The 26483-nt window shown below is 41.2% G+C and overlaps 1 protein-coding gene across 1 annotated transcript in view; it reads right to left on the bottom strand.

Annotated features, from left to right (window-relative positions):
* Window positions 1-3983, bottom strand: part of LOC311043159 (myosin heavy chain, fast skeletal muscle-like) — a gene marked incomplete at its 3' end in the record, with an annotated part of 36073 nt that extends 32090 nt beyond the window's left edge. Inside the window, exons 1-11 of the mRNA XM_084054343.1 lie at window positions 3771-3983; window positions 3546-3689; window positions 3157-3313; window positions 3040-3067; window positions 2840-2948; window positions 2617-2709; window positions 2468-2531; window positions 2181-2279; window positions 1994-2097; window positions 1346-1484; window positions 349-467 (exon numbers count right to left, since the gene is read on the bottom strand). Of these exons, the coding sequence (XP_083910469.1) occupies window positions 349-467; window positions 1346-1484; window positions 1994-2097; window positions 2181-2279; window positions 2468-2531; window positions 2617-2709; window positions 2840-2948; window positions 3040-3067; window positions 3157-3313; window positions 3546-3689; window positions 3771-3977 (1263 nt within the window). The 5' untranslated portion in view covers window positions 3978-3983. The remainder of the gene's footprint in view (window positions 1-348; window positions 468-1345; window positions 1485-1993; window positions 2098-2180; window positions 2280-2467; window positions 2532-2616; window positions 2710-2839; window positions 2949-3039; window positions 3068-3156; window positions 3314-3545; window positions 3690-3770) is intronic.
* Between the last annotated feature and the right edge of the window lie 22500 nt (window positions 3984-26483).

The following is a 26483-nucleotide window of genomic DNA, read 5'->3' as shown; positions in this document are numbered from 1 at the left end:
TGCGTTAGCTGATCTGAGTGAGCGGGAGGGGTTGTATGGTTGGATACACAATGTGTAGTGTTTTTTTTTTTTACATGTATAACAAAACTGTTAAAATAGTATGTCAGAGGCGCATGGAACTGCACATGTTTCTGCTGAGTGATATGTTTTGTATGCTCGTCATATATTAAGTAAATCAATAGAAATGAATTTGAATAATGTTGGAGGATCATTTTATCTACAGAAGCTGATTTAAGACAGTCTGGAGACAACTCAAAAAGATCAGAGATGTAATGGTATGCTGTGTTGTGTTGAGAATATAATTGGTGTGTATGAAATCAAAACATGGAAATAATTTAACTTACTCACCTGTGGCACAGTCTGTCCCTTAGTGACATACTCGTTTCCGACTTTCACTCTGGGGTAGCAATATGCCTTAAGCATCTCTGCTGAATTTAGACCCAGCAGGTAGCCAATCTTGTCAGCCTCTGAAATGTTCATACAATTTGCAATTTGCAATTTAGGCATTTAGCAGACGCTCTTAATCCAGAGAGCGACTTACAGTAAGCAAAGCAAACACGAGGTAATACATAAAATGCATAGAGATAGTAATGTAGGATCATATGTAAACCAAATAACCATAGTCTAAACAGTATCAAAAATCACACCCAGTGTGAAGTGAGTGGCACTGGTGCCTTTGATGAGTTCAATTCATTAAGCTATATGAACTAGAGGAACAATGTTAAATCCCTGTCCATTTATTTCACGGCTGCTCTACAGCGCCACTTGAAGGTAGGTCACCCAGGTGTTGAAGTAAGTGGTGCAGGTATAACATTGGGGCCAAACGCAATCCAAGGTGAATGTAAAAGTGTTCTGTCATAACTGACAAGGTACCCTAAAGCAGTAGGCTATTATTAGCCTAAGACTGCTTTAAAATAACTTTATGTTGGCAGAAACTTCTTTTAAGTATTTTTACTCATTTTAAGTATTTTTACTAAATGTATTTACTTTTAAATATATGTGTGTGTGTGTGTGTGTGTGTGTGTGTGTGTGTGTGTGTGTGTGTGTGTGTGTGTGTGTGTGTGTGTGTGTGTGTGTGTGTGTGTGTGTGTGTGTGCGTGTGCATGTCTTTAAGTGGCGCATGTGTTGCACTGTCTCATTTTTGTGTTTAATTAACCGGTTGCACCTTTGTGTTGCAATCAGCTGCAGCTGTTTGTTGCCGTACTCATACATTGGATTTCATTCACGGAATTCACGGATATAACCTTGAATGGCAGATAATGTGTAATACATACATACATACATACATACATACATACATACATACAAACATACATTTAATAATATAAATAAAGATGCAGCTCACCCTCCGTGCCATCAGGCTCAGCCTGCTCCTCACGCTGCTTCTGTTTGAACTTCAAGACCCCATGATGCATCACTGAACCGGTGAACTTGTAGATGTACTGTTTCTGCTCACCATCAAAGCCCAGGATGTCAATAGCATCCTGATGTCAATAAGCAGATTAACAAACATCCTTTAAAACTGTGTACAACTCAACAGTAAACAAATCAACATACAGTAAGTGTATAGGGTATCTCCAAATTTCTAAAGTGCCAATTTAAGGACTTTCAAGACCTTTTAATACCTATAAAATAGATAAATACAAATAAAACAAATAAGACCATTATTGTGTCAAAAGTAATCAACAAACTATACTATACAAATTGTCAAACATTGGCCAAATTGTCAAATAAAAACAAATGTAAAAACATGTAGATCGTCTATTTTCACAATATTTATCTGTTGAACCGAGTCAAACTAAATGTAATGGCTCAACTGCTACAATTCCAAGTGCTTGTCAGGGTGGGGGCTCCCCAGTTCAAATATTATTATGTTGAGAGGGGTCACGGCCTGAAAACTTATAAAAGCACTGCTTTAGAAAAGACATTTTGCAGAACAACTGACTGCAGTAGCACAGTGAGTATAAGAAAGATTAACATAATGTTTACTGACGTCAGTAGCGTCCAGCTCTTCTTTGTCATTAATGCTGGCCACAGTGATCTGACCCATGCTGATCAACGGGAAGTCATATGGGTTGGCGGTGATCAGGCACATTTCTTAAAAGGGATTAAAAAAGGGTGACATTGTGTTTTTATTCATTCATTTATGTTCTCACTGCATCATCAGTTATTCCACTTACCAATAATCTCAGGTTTGTGGTTGGTCATCATCTGGAAGAAGATGTGGTAACCTCTCTCTGCAGGAAGCTGGAAGGTCACTCTGGACTTCTCCAGCAGATCTATATGGGTTGTACATAATTCATAATAATATTAATAATAATAATAATCTATATGGGTTGTACATAATAATAATGATGATGATGATGATGATGATAATAATAATAATATGTATGGGTTGTTCATAACTCAAAATATGATCCTCAAATTAACGCATGTATAGTTTATCATCTGTGAACTTCATACTTACATGTCTCAATATCAGCACTGGACAGTTTGCCCGTTGTGTTGAAATGGATTCTGATGAATTTACCCTGTTTGATATATAGCACAATTTGTTTGATCCCTCTAAGATTGTGATGGCAGGTATTCTCATAAAATATCATTATTTACACTTACAAAGCGAGAGGAGTTGTCATTCCTCACAGTCTTGGCATTACCATAGGCCTCCAGCAAGGGATTGGCTGCAATAATCTGATCCTCCAGTGACCCCTAGAATGTTTTAGACATCGCCCAATTAAACATTTGGTCAGAATTCTTTCAAATTGAATTTTTATATTGCATATAAATGCTTTATGTTCACAAACATGTATTTGTTAAAGTAAAAAACCTGTACATATACCTTGATTTTACCGGCTTCGGCCGCTTTTTCTCCAGTTGCAGAACTAGCTGTTGCAAAGTACTGGATGACACGCTTGGTGTTCACAGTCTTTCCAGCACCGGATTCTCCACTGGTTATAAATGCATACATTCAGAGAAATGCAGTTAGTCAATTTGTGTACAACGTTCTTTTTTTTAATGCCTAGTAGATGGGAAACTTACGTGATCAGGACAGACTGGTTCTCTTTATCTGTAAAATGTAAAGCAATTTTTTATCATGGATACAGCACAAAACCATTATAGTTATATATTGTTGACATTGTCCTGACTAGTACGTACCCATCAGCATGAACTGATAGGCGTTGTCAGAGACAGAGAAGATGTGGGGTGGAGCCTCAATACGCTTCTTGCCTCTGTAGGCATTTACAACCTCCTGGTCGTACACTGGGAGCCACTTGTAGGGGTTCACAGTTGCACAAAACAGGCCAGAATAGGTCTGAAGGGGAGAAGAGAGAGAACATTAACATCATACAACATAGCACTGAGCATGCCACATATCTGGGACAACGGATCACTAGAGCTGGGATTACAGTCACGAGTTGCAAGTTGCAAGTTGAATTTGTTATTCTATGGTTTTCACTTGATGTGAAATATAACTTGTAGTCTGTGTTTCTCTGCTATCGACAGGTGCATTGCTGTACTGTTCTCAGCATGTAGAAAAACCTTACATAGATCATCCATGCTGCATAACGCTCTTTGAGGTTATACAGGACGGTGGCTTCAGTGAGGTGGGTCATCATGGCCATGTCCTCAATTTTGTCGTACTTGGGAGGGTTCATAGGGGTGACATCAACCTCCTTTGCAACTCTTTCCTAAAAAAAAAGAGCAAAACTTCTGAATGTATTGTGATTTTTACTGAGACACTATTTGATTTTAGATACACCTCTACCTACCTCCTTCGTGTCGAGCAATTCCACGGTGACTTTGTCACCGTCCTTCTTTAAAATTTTACACTTGAGGTACAGCTCCTTAACATCGGCCACATATGCTGCAGTTTTGGCATCAAAGGGCAAAGCTTGGGCCTCCATTCTCTCCTTCTCTGGCTTACGGAGGTAAATGGCGGCCTTGCCATACTGCTCCATCTCTGCGTCCGTACTCATGGTGGCGGCTTTCTGTAGACGGACAAATAGATGGTGTGATGCCTTTGCTGACTTGAGATCTGAGCAGATAACTGTTGGACTATGTAGGACTATTCTTATCGCTTATTGTAGGTTCAACAGAAAAAGTATGAATACTCACTTTTCCCCTCTACCAGTAGCAGTGAAACTTTGTGTGCAACCCCTAGGTGTGGGGAAAAACACATCATTTTGAGGACATTAACATGAGTTGAATGATTTAATACACTACTATTTATAATCATGAATCCAATTAGATTATATGAATCCTAATGTTCATTCTTGCCACACACCACTTACTGTAGTAATAGAGATTATTTTTTGTTCCACATCTAAAAATATCCATTTTACCCAAGTTATTCTTTTTTTTCTTTTTCTCATTACAGCCATGTCTCTTGTTTTTTGTATTTGTACTGAAGCAATGCTAGATGTTTTTTCTCATACTCTTTAATTCCATGGTATGAATTAAGGTTACATTCAGAGTTGTACTCAAGTAAAACATCTTGTTACTTTAACTCTAGTAGATGTAAAAGTCCTATTCCAAATAATGACTTTATTAAGAGTAAGAAAGTATCTGGTAAAAACACATACAATGTGAATTATTGTTTAAATAATCACAACATTATTGAAATGTCTAAATAGAAATGAATGAACGAAAGCACATTCCAATCTGGCCTAACCCATATCACTATAAATAAAAACATACACAATCAATCATTTAAATGTGTCAAATATAAAATAAATCATTCCTATGTGTGTGTAACCTCGGATCATGTGTGTATCTATGTGGCACCATGCACGGAGTCATGATCAAAATGAATAGCAAAAATGTCTAATACATTTATATAACTATGAATAGCTAACATCTGTATAACATTTATATGACGATGAATAGCTAACATCTCTAAAACATTGATATGACTAAGTATGAATAGCTAACATGTCTAATAAATTAATAGGACTATGAAGGACGAATTAAGTCTCACTCACCACCATGGAACTCTGAACTCCTCTGCAATGGGCTCTGGGTCGGTCCATCTCAGCCTGCTTTATATGAAGTGTTTAATGCATGCTCTGCAGAAAGTAAAAGTAGGAGATGCCTTTAAAAGGCTCTTTCATTCCGGTAGACATTGCAATAATATCCATTTAGCCATTAAAATTAACATTTCAAATCTATTAATAAAATTGAACATAACATCCACATGATACTTGGTGGTGGTGGTGGTGCTTCTTCTTGGCAATGTGTTTTATGTCCATGCCAGTGGCTATGGTATACAAATAATCTTTAATTGGCAGGGTGGTGGGGTGCTACTGGGTTTATTCATTTGTTCATTACAGCATATCTTGTCCGATAAATTATTAGGAACATAATAATGTTAGTTAATATTCAGTGAGGAAAGTAAATAAGTAAATTCACTCAAATACTGCACTTGAGTATAATTTTGAGGAAGTTGTAATTTTACTTGAGTATGTCCATTGTATGCTACTTCATACTTCCACTCCACTCCATTTCAGGAGGAAACTTCACTCAATTTGACAGCTTTAGTTTTGATGTTTTTGTTGTCAGGGTAACAGTTCAGATGTCTATGACAGTGGTTCTCAAACTTTTCAGGCCACGACCCCCCAAAACAATCATAGTTGAACTGGGGACCCCACACCCTGACAAGCACTTGGAATTGTAGGAGTTTGGGCATTGAATCTTGTTTGACTCGGTCCCACAGATAAAACATAGTGAAACTAGCAGATCTACAAGCTATTTTCACAATGTTTGCCTCAATCTTTCGTATATTATTTGACAATATGGCCAATGTTTGAGTTGTGTTTAAGGTCTTAAAAGTCCTTACATTGTCACTTCATTGTCACCTTGGTCCCGACCCACAGTTTGAGAACCACTAGTCAACAAATTTCCTGGCACTGGCTTAATGGGACTGGCTTCACTGGGGTACAGGCACTTAAATTATTGACCTTAATAAAAAAAAGTGTCTCGCGTAACGTTATTTCCATTCCCTGTACTCATCGCATTTCATTTCAGCATTACATTTCATCATAAATGCATTCATTAACAGACTATGTCATTTATAATTGCAAACACAGCCTCTCTCACACAGCTGATACGGCCCATGGTACTGGTCACAGCTTGCCCATCCAATCAAGTAGATACAAAGTAGGCTAGCCTAAACCCAAAGTGGGTTCAACCCATTTAGACCTGTTGTCTAAATCAGGGGCCTTTTCAGGCCAATGACCCCCTAACTGAGAGAGAGATGAAGCAGGGACCCCCACTATATATTATATAAAATTGGGTTGCAGATTTAAGCTTTTCATAGATGTTGGATTCATGTTAATGTGTATTTTCAGACATTTAACGACTTCAACCGTCAATACTTAGTAAACTTTCACTCTGTACTTGGTCTGCTCTCTTTTCCCCTCTTTGCCGAAAATAGCCGATCTACAAGCTCACAACGCTTGTAGATCGGCTATTTTCGGCTAAAGTTGTCCTTAGAATAGGGATGCTAGGGTTCAAAGTGGTTAATGTAAAAAATAATGATCCCATCACACAGAGATTTGGCGGACCCCCTGTAGCAACTCTGAGGACCCCCTAGGGGTCCCGGACCCCCTGTTGAAGACCCCTGGTCTAAATGAAAGCAAACGTGTGTTGCTATATCAGTGGTGCTCAAGCTTTTTCATGTCAAGGACAACCAAAATTATATGCATTTTGCCGCGGACCCCCATCTCAAAATATTTCGTGATAGGGACCCCCCCAGAAGCAATGATTTGAGTCAAAAATGTTCCCTTTAAAAATCTATATATTCAAATATTTGCACAAAATATTCAAGATTTTTCAAAAAATAGCAGGTCTACAAGTTCATAGCGTGGCATTCGATGCCGTGCTATATGAGCTTGTATATCTGCTATTTTTTAATGGACAAAGTATAAAATATGGATAATTGGTTACACAGATGCTTCCCCGGTTTGAATGTGTTAATACTATAGTCTATACTATAGACCAGGGGGCTTCAACAGGGGTCCGGGACCCCTCGGGGGTCCTCAGAGTTACTACAGGGGGTCCGCCAAATCTTTGTGTGATATGATTTTTTTTTTTACCTTAACCACTCCAACCCTAGCATCCCTTTTCTGGGGAGAACTTGAGCCAACAAATAGCAGATCTACAAGCTCACAACGCCTCGCGCTGCGAGGCGTTGTGAGCTTGTAGATCGGCTATTTTTTGGCAAAGAGGTGTTTGGTGTGCCCAGAACATGACATTTTATACATTTTTATACACTTTTTTTTCCAAATATAATGAAAATAGACAGACCTACAACGTGTAACATCGCAAGTCACGATGCAACGCGTTGTAGATCACCTTTTTTTTATTATATTTGTTGTAAAATTGTAGATCGGCTATTTGCGAACGCGGAAGGAGGCGCGCCTCCGCCCAAGTGGAGCTTACTATGAAAGTCTGCTCGGCTTGTGTGTCTGTCTGTCTGTCTGTGTGCAGTGCACTGCCTGGGTGCGGCCGACAGAGTGCGCCAGAGTGCAGCTACAGTCAAAACACACACACACACACACACACACACACACACACACACACACACACACACACACACACACACACACACACAAAGTCCGTAAATACACAATATTTTCGAGCTGGGTTCGCTTCCAGCGTTCGCGCGTCTTACTTGTGTCATTACTTTTGTGCAACACTTGGATGATGAAGTAGGGCATTAATTTATGAAACAGAAAAAGTTAACGCACACACACACACACACACACACACACACACACACACACACACACACACACACACACACACACACACACACACACACAGTAAGTTTTACTTCTTTATTTTTTAAATAGCCAAAATAGCAGATGACAAGCATACAACGCGTGGGTCCTTCTATTTTCATATAGCTTGTAGATCAGTTAATAGGAAAACATATGCGGTTTCATGTACCCTCCCCACCCCCCTAAATCGTGGGCAGGTTTTCCAACAGACAGAAGGTTAGGGTTAAGGTTAAGGGTTAGGGTTAGGGTTAGGGTTAAGGTTAAGGTTTAGGGTTAGGTTTAGGTAAGCGGGGAACATACAGAACCTGAGGAACATAGATATGCTGCCGTGACACGCTCTGACCTTGTAGATCTGCTAGTCTTACTATATAAGGCTTAAAGCAGGAGTCTTCAAGAGGGGATCCAATGTAATTATTGCCAGACCCAGGGGGTCGGCCTACATGAGGCTTTGTCGGTCGGTCTGTCTCTCTTTTCCTACCCAGCCATTCAGATGTCGACATGACGCCACCTCGAGTATTTAACCACTAAGGCTCTGGCACATCCAGGTCTCCTGGTCTAGTTATTTTGTCAAAAGCTCTTGTTAATTTTTCAATATTTATTATCCCCAAACACACATTTAACCAATTATTTGTTTAAAAAATAGCTCAAAACATGTTGCATCATAGCACATTTTGAGCTCGTAGATCAGCTTTATTTGCATTTTGCGACACTCTCGCACGACAAAATAGGGTATTGATTTATGGAAAGAAAAAAGAAAAACATAAAATGTAGGAACAACAAGGTTTCTGCCCAAGTGCAAGTGCTGAGTTTCCTGTGCAAGTGCTGACATTACCATTGAGCTAATAGATGGGTTTCCTGTTTGTAAACATGAGAGGATGCTGCTGCGCGCGCAAGAGAGGGATTTGCATGCAATTTCTAAAGTGAGCCTATAGAGCAGGGGTGGGCAATTATTTTTTCCATGGGGCCACATGAACAACATCAAATATTTTGGAGGGCCGGGCCAAAAGGCTGAACTCAATTCTGCATAATATTAATTGTATTTCTTCATAAAAAGGAGTAAATAGCATTGTTTTGACAAGCTGGTAAGAGTATGTGTTATCAGTGGTGTAAAGTAACTAAGTACATTTACTCAAGTACTGTACTTAAGTACAATTTTGAGGTATTTTTACTTTACTTGAGTATTTCCAATTTTCAAGACTTTTACTTCTACTCCACTACATCTCAGAATCAATTATTGTACTTTTACTCCACTACACTTATTAGACAACTTTAGTTACTAGTGTAGATTTTGATTATTGTTTAAAAAAAACATACAACCATCAGACCTATGGCTATTTGAAAATAGCAGATCTACAAGCTCACAACACATTGCAGGTGATCTTGTAGATCTGCTATTTTTAAAGGATTTTATACACATAACTTGTGAAATGGGGCATTTTGCATAAGTACTTTTATAGTTATAGTTAAGCAATGAAAAAGTGAGGTTGAGTTACAACAAATGTCATTTATTCAATCAAATTTTCCAAAACAAGGTTAGGTAGACAAAGTGTGAAAGCCTTTTTTTTTAACCATCTGTGACTCATATTCATGAACATTTTCAGTCACATTCACTACAAAACACATTTTGAGTTTCATATACTGTTGGAAAGTTGCAGATTCTTAGAATTCTTAAGACATCACAATATTCAATATTGTCTTTGTGCTCCAAACATTAAGCAAGAAAGATACATCATATTTTTTTAAGTTTTTCTTGTTCAGTGAGAGAAATCTAGTCTCTGCTGGGCTTTAACAAGTGCATCAAAGTCAGGTTGAATGTCTGAGGTGGTTATGCGAAGCACAGCTGACAGATGCTCATCAGTGAGAGAGGATCTGTACCTGGATTTATTAAACTTCATCATTGAAAATGTTTGTTCACAAATGTAGGTCGAGCCAAAGAGAACCAACATCTTCTGAGCATGTCTCCTCATGTTTGGAAAGTTCTCCTCTTTGAGAGAAGAGTAGAAAGCCAGCAGAGATACTGACTTAAAGTGCTCTGCTAGTACTGCATCAGACTGCAGGTCAATGAGTTCAAGCTGAACATCACTGGGTGCCTTATCCACACTGGAGGTGAAGGGAGAGGAAATCATTTGCATTTCATCCTCGATTTTTCTGAGATCTTCAAATCGCCTTGAAAACTCATCATGCAATGCTTTTAACATGGATGAGTACCTGCGGAGATGATTAGCTGATGGTGTGACTTCTTTCAGGGTTTGCATGTGAGTGAGAGTCTTGCTCTCCAGTTGGCTTGAAAGAAACAGCATCTTTCTCATGAAAGCCTTCACCAGGCTGTACATTTCATGAACAAAAAGTCCCTTGCCTTGCAGTTTGGTGTTCAATTCATTCATCAGTGCAGTCACATCAACAGCAAATGCAAAATCTGCCATCCATTTCTCATCTGAGAGCTCTGGGAAGTCTTTGCCTTTCTTCTCACAAAACTCTCGAATCTCTGCTTTCAGGTCCCACACTCTTTTTAGCACTTTGCACAGGCTGAGCCACCTGACTGCTGTGTGGTAGCCAATGTCACGATGCTCAGTCTCATGCTCCTCCAAAAGCGCGACAAACTGTCTATGATTCAACCCCCGTGCCCTGATGAAATTTACCATTTTAGTAACAACATCAATAACGTGGTTAAGTTTTAGCACTGACTTGCACAACACATGTTGGTGGATAATACAATGCAAAAAAAACAATTTCTGATCTGCATCAATTTCTGTCACTTTATCTTGCATACGTTTCAAAAGTCCAACATTTTTCCCTGTGAGACTTGGGCAACCATCAGATGTGACACCTGCCAGTTTGTTCCATTTCAGACCCAGCGTGTCCATGCACACATTTACCTCTGTGAAAAGATCACTCCCTGTCGTTGTCCCTTTCATCGACTGCATTGATGCCAGCTCCTCCGTAATCTTGAAGTCCGACGTTATCCCACGGACAAATACGAGTAACTGGGCAGTGTCGCGGACATCAGTGCTCTCGTCCAAAGCCAAGGAGAAAAAGTCAAAACTTCCCACTTCACGTTGCAGCGTAGACTCCAGATTCCCTGCTATCTCCTCAATCCTTCTCGTCACCGTTCGCCTGGACAGCGGGACTTGTTCAAACGCTTCTTTTTCAGGGCATATTAGTGCTGCAGACTCCACCAAGCACTCTTTGACAAACTCCCCCTCTGCGAATGGCTTACTGTTTTTAGCGATTTTGTGGGATAGCACGAAGCTGGTCTTGGTTGCTGCATCCCTGGCAGCATGAAGCTTGGTGAAGAGGCCTTGCTGCCTTTGCAGACCAGTTAGCAAAGCTTCCGATGTCTTTGCCCTTTCAGCATCAGTCAAGTTTTTGTATTTCTCTGCGTGTTTAGGTTTGGTCTCGTAATGGCGACTCAAATTGTAGTCCTTAAACACGGCGATATGCTCCCCGCAAATTAAACACACGGCTTTACCTCCGACTTCAGTAAATAAATACTTGGCAGTCCAGTTTTTGTTGAACACCCTGCATTCGCCATCTACCTTTCTTTTTTTACCACGAGTGGACATTTTTGCCCCCGTAAGGTCGTCTTGTGACCCGGCCTTGATCAGTAAACAACACACGTTTCCCCCGCTGTGTGCAGTCAGTCACCTGGCCACTGCTGGGGGTGTGTGTGTGTGAGTGTGAGCGCGCGCGCGTGCAAGTGTGTGCGTGTGACAACGATCCAATCATGCGCACGTCTTGAAACTTCAAAATAAAAGTAGTGCAGCTTTAGTCCATGCATGAGGTAAAATGAGAAAATACGTTTATTTTGACATTTCCACATAACCTTACACGGGCCGTTCAGAGTCAACCAAAGGGCCGTATACGGCCCGCGGGCCGCCAGTTGCCCAGGTCTGCTATAGAGGGCGCTATTACCCGCAGCAGCTCTGGCCAAATGTCCATTCATAAAAGAAATGGTCTTCACCGGGTTTAATGAAAGTAGATTAAATTATGCAGTTTGTAATATCTTGTTTACTCAATAAAAATGATTTGTCGGAAGTTGGATCTGTTTGTCCTTTATTTGTATATAATAGCAGCATTATGCCTATTATGCCCATAATAGCAGCATTATGCCTATCTAACTCCCGAACACAACATCAGAGTGAACGGCGCTTCCGGGTTTGTTCTACCCCAAGCATGCGCAGATTGCGCATTCTGCTCTGTGATGACGTCGCGCGGAAACCCGTCTATAGAGCCTGCCTGCTTGCTCAGGGGATAAATTGAACCATGACTATCAGGTCAACATTTTTGTCAAATCCTGTGTCTAGGTGAGACATGACTTTTGACACAATCTAAATGTCTCAATAGAAGAGCAGGGTAGGGAGACAAAATACCAAAAGACCATACCCTTCGGGGGATATGAGCACCCAACCGCTTGTTTCACGTATGTGGCAACACCGGCGCTTGTTTCACGCACATGATTTGGCAACCCAGGAGCCAGCGAACACAAAAATGCCAATAAACAGCTGACATTTGGGGAAAGCGAAAAACGGGCTGCGGTGTTCCGTGCACATGGTAATGGGCAATGGCTGTGTGCAAATGCAGATGAATTGCTCCAGCCACTGAGGAGAACCGGGCAGAAGAGATGTCGGGCACACCGCACAGAGCTTTGTAGAATTATAGGATGATTAACATACTCTACCATACAGATTGGACAAAATTACATTGTATTCATTAAAAAAGAGTTACATGCCGCTACGTGCCGCTTTAAGTGTTAAAGCACTATATTATGACAGTAATCATTGCTGTGTAGAGTGTTTGTGCAGTAACAGTGGCCTCCCCGTCACTTCAGCTCTTTAATAAACAGAAAATACATTTTCAGGTGAGTTGCAAATAGGCTCTATGCACAGCAGTCATATTGGAAAAAATTTGGGCCCCTTTCTTACTTCCTTCACAGGTGTTACCAATGGTAATAATGAAGACTCCGTTCCATTTAGTGTAGCACAGTGGTTCTCAAATTTCAGGGACCTCCATAACTCTGAGAGTGTACAAATGGAACCAAATGGACCCGTAACCCGTTAGGGGCCATTTGGAACCCGCTCAAGGAACCCTGAGAGTGTTTCCAGTGAGCCAACATGCACACTATCAGCACCCTGACTCTGTTTGACCAGAACTGAACAGAGCATTAATTAGTATCATTGGTAACACCTGTGAAGGAAGGAAGGAGATGCCCAATTTCTTTCCAATATGGCTGCTGTGCATAGAGCCTATTGTCAGCCATCAGGAGAGAGTACCTTTCATCAGCTTAAATTTTGTAGTGATACAGTTTTGTTTTACAAATCCGTCTGCTTATTTATTGGTGTCATCACTACCAAATGCACTTGTTTATCCTGTATCCTATACGAGTTCTCTCTCCTGATTGGATAAAATTGGTATCATTAACTGAAAATGTGTTTTCTGTTTACCAAAGAGCTGGAGAGACAGCTAGACCCCTGTTACTGAACAAACACTCGATAGCAATGATTACTATCAGAATATAGAGCTATTTATTTTAACAAAGAAACATCACTTACAGTACCCTGCCTTTAAGTTTAGGTTAGATTTGTCACGATGAGGTTCTGGAGGTGTAGGACTCAAATGCAGAACGACAGATACAGACTGAGCAGTGAATATTCAGGAGGCTTTATTAACAAAAACCCCACAATGGGAAAACACAAGGAATCTCAGAGCAGGGCAGCGGCGAGCAGGGCAGCGGCGAGCAGGGCTGTGGCATGCTGGCTGGGAGGTGAAGAGATGAGGCTATTTCACTTTGCAGGTTTTTATTTTTGGTAATTTGTGCACTATGCAAACAATATGCTCTATTTTCTTAAAACAACAGTTGCAATAATACATGACATAGTTGTGACCAAAAAAAGGTATAGGCTGAAGCTACATAGCTTATATTGCCTACCCTTTCAATATAAAATACATCCATGACAATCAAAGAAAAACAATTTAATTCTCACAAAAGTTAAATTAGAAGGAGAAGAAAAAAAGAATACCAAAAAACAAACAAAAAAACAGGACAAAGGTTTTTGGCTTCATAATACAATGCATAATGGTTATACATGTGAATACATGATTTGTTATTTTTACTTTCTTTTTGTATCTATTTTTGTATCGTTTGTTTTATTCTCTATTGCATTTTCATTATTATACAATATCATTATATAACAATCAAAATAACACATGATCACACTAGCTCTTTATACTTGTTTATAACATTTTTTTAAAGACATAGATCGATCTACACCTCCTCAATTCATTATCGCAACAGCTCCACAAACTTACTCCTTTTACTGATACACAGTGTTGTTTAGTATTGGTTCTTGCCCATGTTGTTTCAAACATACCAGTGTTTCTAAGTTCATAATGGGTGTTTTTGGTCTCGAACAGCTTCTGAAGACAGTTTGGAAGTAAGTTATTGTAAGCTTTGAACATAATTAACGGGACACCCATAATTAACAGGGTTTGGAGAACAACCATATCACAAATTTTTAATGTGTGTACATTTATAAATAAGGCGTTGGTAGGCTCACGGTACTCAGTTCTCTTAAATATTCGTATAACTCTTTTCTGTAGAATAAAAATTGGTTTAACGTTGGTTTTGTAAGTATTTCCCCATACCTATTCACAGGAGTTCGACACACAGAGTCGAACTCCTGTACCTTCTGCCGAAAAAGCTGTCGTTCTGCTGAGTCCATAATGGTCAGTTTGTACTGTCACAATGAGGCTTTATTAACAAAAACCCCACAATGGGAAAACACAAGGAATCTCTGACTTAGGTATACACTAGAAAATATCAAAGACTGGGACAAGAACTAACCACATGAAAATACGACGAAGAACTGACAAGGGACCAAACACAACAGAGGCATACATATAGACAAGGACTAACTAGACACAGGTGAACACAACAGACAATCAACATTGGGATAGGCCAGGGGACTAAGGGGACACAGTAGTCCAGTTCTATATGTCCAAAAAAAGAAGGTTCGTTCAATTTTTCGGGGGATTAGGAAAACTATACATTTTTGGAAACTTCAGAGTATAGCAAATCGGAAAATCCATGATTCCATTTGCGCAGAAGCCAATATGGTGGCCATCGTGGATTTTGCAAAATGGCGACCTTTGAATATTCATTTTTCAATATCTCGACTTCTAGATTACATAGGATCTGGATTCTAGTGGCTAAATCTACATTTTTAGGGTCAGGAAATCCAATGGTGCTAATTAAAAATAAGTACAAATGATCAATGGCACAGATTTGGTCATAATCCTTGATTTTGGGGGGAAAAAATGTAATATTCGTTTTTCCACTATTTTGACTTCTAGATTACATAGGATCAGGATTCAAGTGGTTAAAATACATTTTTCAGGAAATCCAATGGTGCTAATTAAAATCAGTGATCAATAGCACATATTTACATAACAATATAGAATTGTATTATATGATTATCTGAAGAGACAGAGACAGAGGATTTCTCTCATTGACACAAGGTTGCGTCATTTATTTACACAAGCACAAACTAGACCAGTCTATACATCATCCTCACTATCATCATTGCTGTCACTAGCCAATGTATCTTGACAGTCTTCATCATTTTGGCAGTCAGCAGTACACTAGACTGAAAGAACGAGCCCTATCGATGGTCTTGAAGGGCGGATCCAAACCCAGCCGCCCGGATTTGTGCGGCGCTTCCTATTGCTTCACCAATCTATGATCGCCTTTGGTAAGTATGCAGTGCATACAAACTTAGCTACTATAGTTAGTAGATCCTCTGTCACATCACTGGTTTGAGAAAGCATCTTCAGAGCCTCGAGGACATCATCACCAGCTTTGAGGTACTGTAGCTGTTCCACCAGGTAGGTTTGCCTATCCTAGAAAATCTCCCAGTGTTGTCTGCTCCTGTAAAGGCATGAAATGCAGGCAAAGCTTTGGCTCGGTCTGCACCCAGAATTTTCCATATTGGTGCCACTTCCAAAATCCCAGATGTCAGATGTCAGTGTACTGCTGACTGCCGAAATGATGAAGACTGTCAAGATACATTGGCTATAGTGACAGCAATGATGATAGTGAGTGATATTCTGCAAACACAAGGTAGAAGGCGACAAGCTTCCACCCACCAATGGTGCTCTCAAGAAGCATGTCCTAAGAGTCCACATTGCTCAACAGGAGTTCCTTGACCCACTCAACAATGGCTACTAGTACTACAAGGACAAGGCACCGGCTTCGAATGCTATCAATGCATTGAATGGGAGATTATCACGTTTTATCAGGCCATTGAATGGGGCGAGTAGGTGACGAGTAGGCGACACACGGACCTACCCGCGATTTGTCAGACCATTCATTGGGCGTAATCAGGAGAGCTGACCTACTTTGGAGGCGGAGCAGTCCCCACAACAATATTTACGATTCTGTGCCTATCGGTACATAACTCCAACGGTGCTGAGTAGGCTCAGGCGAGCGTCGCACCGCTCAGGACGGCAACTCGGTCGCTTTAGCTCCCTCGGTGGTCCTTCGCGGGGCTCCAGCTCGCCTGAGACTGCGCGCCTCCGTCATGGTCCGAAACCAATACAAACAAAACCAAAAGCGAAACTGAACTATTTAAGTCATCTCCGTTGGTAGGTCAGTATGTCTTGATAACACCCAATGAATGGTCTGATACAAATAAATCGCGTGTAGGTCAGTAGGTCGCCTACTTCGCCCATTCAATGGTCTGATAAAACGTGATAATCTCCCATTCAATGCATTGATTGCATCCAAATCAGGTGGACAAGGACGGCCAGCTGAAACCAGTTACAACTGAGTCCCTCCCAGCACCAGAGGCAATCATTGTGATGGTCAGATGTCACTGTAAAGCAGACTGTTCTTCACTTAGATGTTCGTGCAGATCAGTGGAGCTACCCTGTACGGAGCTATGTCAGTGTACTGCTGACTGCCAAAATGATGAAGACTGTCAAGATACATTGGCTAGTGACAGCAATGATGATAGTGAGGATGATGTATAGACTGGTCTAGTTTGTGTTTGTGTAAATTAATGACGCAACCTTGTGTCAATGAGAGAAATCATCTGTCTCTGTCTCTTCAGATAATCATATATTACAATTCTATATTGTTATGTAAATATGTGCTATTGATCACTGATTTTAATTAGCACCATTGGATTTCCTGAAAAATGTAGATTTAACCACTTGAATCATGATCCTATGTAATCTAGAAGTCAAAATAGTGGAAAAACGAATATTACATTTTCCCCCCCAAAATCAAGGATTATGACCAAATCTGTGCCATTGATCATTTGTACATATTTTTAATTAGCACCATTGGATTTCCTGACCCTAAAAATGTAGATTTAGCCACTAGAATCCAGATCCTACGTAATCTAGAAGTCGAGATATTGAAAAACGAATATTCAAAGGTCGCCATTTTGCAAAATCCAAGATGGCCACCATATTGGCTTCTGCGCAAATGGAATCATGGATTTTCTGATTTGTTATACTCTGAAGTTTCCAAAAATGTATAGTTTTCCTAATCCCCCGAAGATTTTAACGAAATTACATATAGAACTGCACTACAGGTGGAAACACTGGGAATCACAGGACTGGATAGACAAGACAGGTACGGATAACTAAGCAGACAGGAAACACAAGGAACAATACTACACAATAAAACACAGAACACCAAGGCAACAAACTACACAGAACTAAAAGACCAAAACAGAACAGGAACACAAAGCAAAAGTCCAAAAGTAATAAACACAGACAAAGTCCAAGGGCTGAGGAGCGGACCGTGACAAGATTTATGTTTAAATTGTTTGGTTTGAATAACTTGTGTCATTATAATTAAACCAATGGGAAACACTGTGTCACATTGTAATGGAAATATAAGTGACACTTTATAAGAACCCCATGTCTATCATTATTATAAACATACTTATAATGTATTATAATCTGCTTATAACACTGTATAAGCACTCACTAAGTGTCTAAAACATTCCTAAGAAAGCCACAACTTACCATTACATAATACATAGTGCACTGTGATGTAAAGTGAACATGCACGGTACATCATTATCAGACCTAAATTTACCATTTAACTTATTGTTTATGCCATAATGACTGGAAATACAAAGGTTTTGTAGCAATTTGTAGCAATTGTTGAAATATAGAATATATCTCGGCTTTGGAAGTCTTTAGACATGTTGTGTATGTCTGGTGTATGTCTTAACTCGAATGTGCTAAAATGGGTGAAAATAGTCTAGAAACTAAAAATAAATAAATAACAGCTTCACAGAACCAATGTAAAGACTTTAGGATGGTCCTTCATATGGGAGGTATCAGGGTTGGTTTTCAAAGCAAAGTGAAATGACATTCGTTACTCAAGCAGCTAAAATTATATATAAAGTATACTGCTACAATGCTTTGACCCTGCACAAAAGTCAATACTTATGACAATAACGACTGAATAAAGGCAAGGGCAGTGTATTTACATTTCAATTACAAGGCAATTCAAAGCGCTTTACAACATTAAGCATTAACACAGAGCATACCATTATTATTTTGTACCGCTTGGGGGCAGCATAGCATAAAGCAATTCTTGAGAGAATAATATCCATTTTGCTTCTTTCCAGAAGATTGAAACTATCAACTAATGTAATTTAAAATCTGATATGCACTGTACACAGTCACTGGAAACATTCACTTGTTATGTCTTAGTTCTAATTGGAATAATACTGTGCAGACGAAATTATATATTTATAGAAAAGACAGCTGCAAACAGAGAGGTTACATTTAGTTTTGAATCTGAGGACATAGACAACAGACCTATATCCAAGATGACCTGAGAGGGCTGGGTGGTTCAAGATGTAATGCAAGATCAGAAATGTATTTTGGCCCTAAACCATTCAATGCTTTATAAACCAACAGTAACATTTTGAGATAAATGATAATCTAAGAACTTTCTTGGTATTAGTTAGGACTCGAACATTCTGAATGAGCTGCAGTCGTCTAGTAGTTTTCTTTTAGGGAGACGACCTGTAAAGATTACATTACAGATTACAGTACTCAAGTTTACTGACAATGAATGCGTGGACAAGTGTTTCCAAATCTTGCTGAGACATAAGTCCTTTAACCTGTGACATAGTTTTAAGGTCTGAGTCCATGACTACGCTAAGATTTCTGCTTAGGTTGACTTTTAGTTGGGGAGGAATGAATTGGCATAGTAACTAACTTGGGGAGAAAAAGGGGTACAAATAATTGGCTACTCTAAATAGAGTGGCTCGATGGCAGCTGTTTTCAGTAGAGAGAATAAAGCATGTTGTCTGTATGAAGGTGCTGTAAGGCTCAATATCCACAGGCTCCTACAAAGAAAAGAAAATATTCATGAGGTCAGAGATGGTCAAAGTCTGAGACCTTCCTACTGTGACAGACAACTGTGACGCCCCACCAATTTACTTTTACTAGTATAAAGCAACAAAAATACAGAAACAAAGTTCTGCTTGTGTTGATGCAGACTGCATAAAAATACTTTCCAGGCATTCCATCTTCAGAAAAAATGAATAAATGTATTGCTGATCAAGGCAACAGAGAATGACCAACGCGTTGCGACTCTTGGGTCTTCAAGGGTCTGACAATCAGGGTGATTATGTTGGTGGCATTCCATTGTGTACATTCCAACCAATGTAAACATCACACGACATCAGAGGATGCCTTAACATCCACAGTAGAGGTCATACATCCGTATGACCTCTACTGTGGATGTTGAGATAATGCGAGCAGGGCCGGTGGAGGGCTGATCGCCGCTCTAGGCGAGATTCATTTGATGCGCCCCCGCATGCACGCGCACGAATGCGGGGGATCCTCGCGCGCGCTTACGCGGTTATGGGCGGATTATAATACTTTTTTTTGTGTCTTTGGTTACTTTATTTCGGTTTTAGGGTTAGGGTTAGGGTTAGGTTAGGGTTTTATTTTTTTTATTTTTTTTCCCGAGTTTTTTTTGCCGCCTCTCCAACTGCCGCTCTAGGCGGCCGCCTAGGTCGCCTCTATGGGTGCGCCGGCCCTGCTTCTGAGGCAGTTCTCACTGGCAAGCCATTGAACCAGTTCAGTCAGACAACAATTGGATTGGATTAGAATATATATTTATTAAGCAAGCTTGAGCATAGATATAGGAAGCATAAAGAAGCATAGTTTGGCGTCAGGTCTCTGAATCCATATTCACTCCCTGTAAGAATAACATTTTAATAAATGTTACATGCCAAATAGCACGGGGATCTAGAAACATAACCTACAGGTGGATGCCGGGGAGGTGGTGGGATGAGACTATTCATGGTAGCAGCATACGTAGGCAAGCAAAGCAGCAGATCCGCAGGTTTTCAGCAACAGCGCAGCAGCAGCGTCGGCACGACAGCCCAGCAGGAGAGCGCAACTAGAATGAACAGGTAGGCAGAGCAATACTTATAACCCACCGACCAGGAGAAAAATGCATGTGACTAGTCACCTGGTCGGGTGGCCCAATCCCTGAGTTGCCTGGCCTGAACTAGCTCCGTAAACTGCGCCTCATTCAGTAACTCATGTGGGAGGTTGTTTTGTTTTGTTTTGTTTTGTTTTGTTTTGTTTTGTTTTGTTTTGTTTTATTTTATTTTATTTTATTTTATTTTATTTTATTTTATTTTATTTTATTTTATTTTATTTTTCAAGCCACACTGCCCAGTGATGGACTGCAGCTCATGATTGTGTGATCTTTGTGCAAACACATTGCTCTTTGCTCCTTCCACCCACCACTTCCTGATAGCTTTACTCTTCCGTTCTGTTTGTGGCCATGTACGTCTTGAATTTTAAAATGAAAAAATCAAAGCAAAAAAAAAAGAATAAAAGCTTTGTTATACTCTGGTCTCTGTTGTGATCAAAACGGTTTGATGTAAAATGAACACTTTTATTTTTCATCCGAATTCACCACAATATTAATATGTTGAACTGTTACATGTTTCCTCTGCAGGTTGTATGGAGTTTTATATGCTCCTGTTAATTGTGTGAAGTGGCCTTAAGCTTCATTAAGACACTAACTATACAAAAAGATAATAATTGCTATTGGTATTATTAAAATGTAATTGTCCTCATCAGAACCCCCACTCTGACAAAATATTAACGTAAAATGAATTAAAAGTGAAAGGACAGTTGGTCAACAAAATGATTGTTTTTCAATATGACTTTTTGGAAACTAGCTTAGAGAATAGTAAACAAATAAAATGTAATACTCACACTAATGGATGATTTTTCTTCCCATGATGCACACGGTAACTGCAATTCCCATGCTGATGACAGTGATGCTTATCATTAATGCAGGAATGTACAGCTTATACGCTGGGGGAACATTGTCCACTGTAGGCTCTGGTACCTCTGGTACTGTGAAGGACAGACATACAGTATGTAAACCTTTATCATCAAGCCAAGGTGTCACTGTGACTTGTATAATAAACAGGTCCCTTATACACACTTGTGTTTTAGACATGTGAACCACTTAAGCCCGGGAGGCATGCGTTAATCCGACAGACCTTTTCTCCGACTATGTGGCATCCGCGTGCGGTTAGGGTTAGGGTGCGGGTTTGGTTCGGGTTTAGTATTGGAAACGTCGGAGCGCTGCCTATATACTTCTTGTACGACATAATAGCAAAAATAGCAGATCTATACAAGAGTACTATAACAATGATAATCGACTGGTTCTTTAGAACCGGACTCAAGAGCTACTTTGAAGGCCTAGCTGGGTTGTAAGGCCAGCTAGTCGTCCTGAATATGCAATCTGTGATTAACTGGGTTGTAAGGCCAGCCAATCTCCTGGTACTCGGGAGAGAGTTAAGATGTCTCTCGGAATCGCTCTGGAATGTCTATCTGAGAGGTTTCGAGCCTCTTCTTATAATGCTGGCTTGCGGTCCTGACATCACTATGATGATGTCAGATAGTGTCAGACGTCTCCATATATGGAGCTGCCGATGTTAGTTATGGGCCCTGGACGTGATGGCTATGTCTATACATGGAGTTTCGGGAAAGGGTTCGCTGATGTCAGACTCCATACATATGGCACGTTTGGGTCTCTATGACGACTTTGGAGGTCTATTATCTCCATCTATGGGGATCTCCATATATAGGCTATTGCTGGCAACTATGCCCTGAATGTTTCCTCAGTATGCCCTGAATGTTCGTAACAGCCGCCCCACGGTTTTACCATGGAAAAACGTAAACATTTCAAGAACATTCCTGGCATACGCCGCCCCACGGATTTCCGGTGGAAATACGTAAACATTCCAGGATGTTCCCTAGCATCCGCCTCTTTCTCCTATTCCTCCTTTCGGTCTGCCATTTCGGCCGTACTTGGAGGTTTGATCGATAATACCTCCAGAAATGTTTCCAGAACTGGTCGGCGAGGATTTGGCTGTGTCTCCATCTTCGTCTGCTCATCATTTCTGACTCATCATGCAGTACTTGCAGTAGAGATGCGTCCCGCCGCCCCATGAGGAGGATATTTTGCCGCCCCGTGCAGAACTTGGAGCTCCCTCACAGTTCTGAGACGTCATACCTCAGGCTGTCCATACAAAAACCCATCCTCTGGGAGAGTGGTCCACGTACAGGAACCCATCTGATCTTGGTGACAGGTCGTGATCCGTCGTTGGTTGATTGTCACGGCTCGCAACCTGCGGTTGTCTCTAGACCTGCGGGTGTTCATCCTCTCCAGGCCCCTGTCCTTCTTCCGTCCATTCTCGAGATTGTACGTCATGGAGAATGTCCAGATGGGTTAAGTTGCATTGTGAGCATTTCTTGAGTAGGTCGCAATCCCTGGCCCGGTGAGATCTACCACACCTCCAGCACATCCCTTCCTTCATGATCCAGCGCCGTTTCTGAACTGTAGTTAGCTGCTTGAACCCCGCACAGGAGTTCAGTGTGTGATAATCCTGTTTACAGTACGGGCAATACCCTTGGAACCTCTTGTCTCTGTTCTGCCTCTCCCTCCCTTCTAGACTGTGCAAAGTTTGTAGTTGTGGTATTCATCATTATGTTCACAGGTCTCTTATATGGCTGGGCAGCTCTCTGTGGACTTCGTATCCTATGTCTCTCCGGCTGCCGAACGGCCCATCGGGGCCCAGGGACGCTCGTCGACCTGTCCAGGTCGCGCGTCGGGCTCTGTTCTTGATAACCCATCTGCTCTCCCCTACGTCGCATCTTTGTTTCAAACAAGAGCCATTCTGCCAAGTCCGGTAATGACGGGTTCCGAATCCGTTTTGTATGGGCGGACTTTTCGAATGTTACCCTTAAATCCGACGGCAGCCTGGCTAAGAGCTGAATGACATGGGTTCCGCATTTCAGCTCCGCTCTCCCTGCTCTCCCGGATTTTGATAGTAGAGCAACCAACCCTCGGACCTTCAGAGCAAAGGTTCGGAATACCTTGGTGTCTCCATTCCTAATTCTGGGTCCCTGAATGAGCTCCATCATACCCTGCACCGCCACTTGATGAGGCTGCCCGAATTGCTCCGCTAGGGCTCCCATAGTCTTCGAGTAGGGCCGCGATGAGTCTACGTATGTCTCTGCCACCAGGAGGGCTTCTTCCAGCTTCAGATGGTCGCATAAAATGCGGAACCTGAACCGTTCTGAGGTGTTGGGAGGGAATGCATCATCCAATGCTCCCTTTAATCTTGCGAATTCTCTAAAATCCGGATAGGTGAACACCGGTATGATGGGTACCGGTCCCCGATAGAAAGCCTCCCCTGGAGGGCCATGTCGCCGCTCAACTGGAGTTCTCGACCAGTGCCTCCTGGCCAAACCCCGATTGGTCGAAGAAGAACTCTGCCTGGAACGGGTCGCCCTCTGGAACTGCCGTTCGCGCCTCGAGTGTCGTCTATTGCGTGCCGAACTCTGATCGGTCGCTGATGAGCTCTGCCTTGAACGGGTCGCCCTATGGGACCGTCGTTTAGGCTTCGAGCAGCGTCTCCTGCATGCCGAACCCTGATCGGTTGAGGAGGAATTTACCCTGCGTGCCGAACTCTGATCGGTCGCTGATGAGCTCTGCCTTGAACGGGTCACCATACGGGACCGTCGTTTAGGCTTCGAGCAGCGTCTCCTGCGTGCCGAACCCTGATCGGTTGAGGAGGAATTTACCCTGCGTGCCGAACTCTGATCGGTCGCCGATGAGCTCTGCCTTGAACGGGTCACCATACGGGACCGTCGTTTAGGCTTCAAGCAGCGTCTCCTGCGTGCCGAACCCTGATCGGTTGAGGAGGAATTTACCCTGCGTGCCGAACTCTGATCGGTCGCTGATGAGCTCTGCCTTGAACGGGTCGCTCTATGGGACCGTCGTTTAGGCTTCGAGCAGCGTCTCCTGCGTGCCGAACCCTGATCGGTTGAGGAGGAACTGGAACTCTTGCCTTCTCTTGCGTGTTTCCTTTTCTTTGTGGCTTTTGGCATATTGCTCCTTCACAGTAAGCTTTTGAATCCGGCTCTCCACGAGGGACCAAATATAACAATGATAATCGACTGGTTCTTTAGAACCGGACTCAAGAGCTACTTTGAAGGCCTAGCTGGGTTGTAAGGCCAGCTAGTCGTCCTGAATATGCAATCTGTGATTAACTGGGTTGTAAGGCCAGCCAATCTCCTGGTACTCGGGAGAGAGTTAAGATGTCTCTCGGAATCGCTCTGGAATGTCTATCTGAGAGGTTTCGAGCCTCTTCTTATAATGCTGGCTTGCGGTCCTGACATCACTATGATGATGTCAGATAGTGTCAGACGTCTCCATATATGGAGCTGCCGATGTTAGTTATGGGCCCTGGACGTGATGGCTATGTCTATACATGGAGTTTCGGGAAAGGGTTCGCTGATGTCAGACTCCATACATATGGCACGTTTGGGTCTCTATGACGACTTTGCAGGTCTATTATCTCCATCTATGGGGATCTCCATATATAGGCTATTGCTGGCAACTATGCCCTGAATGTTTCCTCAGTATGCCCTGAATGTTCGTAACAAGTACACTGTGTCGTGATGCAACGTGACGTGAGCTTGTAGATCTGTTATTTTAGACACTTGTATAATTATGTACTAAATCTAATCTAAGAACTCAGATATTCTATTATTGGGGTATTATTGGGGTCTATTATTGGCAATCAATATTTTCAAATGGAGGTCTGTGGTATATAGTATGTCAATTTGGGGGTCCTTGACATGAAAATGTTTGAGAACCACAGGTCTACAATACACAGTGGATACAGTTAAACAGATACTGTATCACAATGGAGCAGCACCAATATTCACAATTTAAAGAGCTATAAACCTCGTTATCATTCATGGGCAATCCACAACCTTAGAATGATCAAAACCTTGCACCCTTATTTGATGCTAGTGCTCTGGGATAAATATGAGATCAGTCATATTATCTTGCCACGTAGAGAAAAGAAAGTCTGTTAATAAAATGACCCCCCACGGCCCACACTATGGTCATGAAAATACAAAACTAAAAATGACTTACTGTTCACAGTCACACTGAGATGGACAGAAGCATCAGGGAACCAACAATCACAGTTATAGATCCCATTATCTGCTGGTGTTAATTTGTTGAGGTGCAGAAACATTGTCTCATTCTGTTTTAACAGTGTGATCCTGGAGTCACAAGAACTCCCAGTGCCATTCTCATAGTTATATGACAGTTGACAGTGTCCACCATTCCTTGTTGTTTTGATTTCACATATTATCATTAGGATGTCAATAAATGTATGATTGGGGCATATTGGAGTGACATCTGGTTCTTCACCAATGGTTTTCACAAGAGACACTGCATAAGGAAATGTATTGAGTGAGTAAGCAATTTCTGTATTGCAAATAGCATCACATAACATATTATAAATGTTTTGCTCACATGCAGTACAATGATATTAACACAATATGACATCAGACTTCCAACAAATTAAATGTAACAATTTATCTGTTATTTATCAGGTATGGAAATCAGTCTTCTTTTGGAAACCAACATTTCACCTGAGTAACGTGAGGGAAGACTGCAAATTAACTCCCTACTATTGTCTGTAGAAAGACTGTTATAGATCAACTACCACATCATGTTCTGCTGGAGGAAGCTTATATACAGTAGCAGCAGCCTGTAACGTTTAACATAATATGCAACTTGCTAGAAGATAGAAAATATGTCCTACCTGCAGTGGCGTGACATGTATCATCAAGCAAAATGAGAAAAACAACAATTGGCATCATTTTAAAACCGTTTCCAATCATGATGACCAGCAATTCAAGTCAGTTACTTCTCCAGGTTGTTCTGATCATGAAATACAATGCAACTAGGAAGTGACCTTATAGAATATGTATTGCAGCTAGTTGTGGTGAGCTGCCTGCCACCACAACACCAGAGCAGCAAGTCTTCAAAGTGTGTTTAGCTCAGAACGCTTTTACTGTGAAATAAGCAAACCTGGGTCATTCGACATTGCTGAACAAGTCACCACTTTTAAGAGACCTGTGAAATCCTTATGAATTCAGTAACAAACCTGATGTTTGAGCTGTTCTGTGTTTCTTAATTTATTCATTTTTTTATATTTTTATATTATTTTTATTTTATTAGTTTTCTTGGTTATTTTGTAAGTGCAGTTCATAGCCACAGAATGGAAATAGACACATACCACAACTAGCATCCGGCTTTGG

The sequence above is a fragment of the Gymnoscopelus microlampas genome (genome assembly GCF_963454915.1).
Source record: "Gymnoscopelus microlampas genome assembly, chromosome: 4".
NCBI lineage: Eukaryota > Metazoa > Chordata > Actinopteri > Myctophiformes > Myctophidae > Gymnoscopelus > Gymnoscopelus microlampas.
The sequence above is the reverse complement of the archived record's forward strand: the minus strand, read 5'-3'. Positions and strand labels throughout refer to the sequence as shown.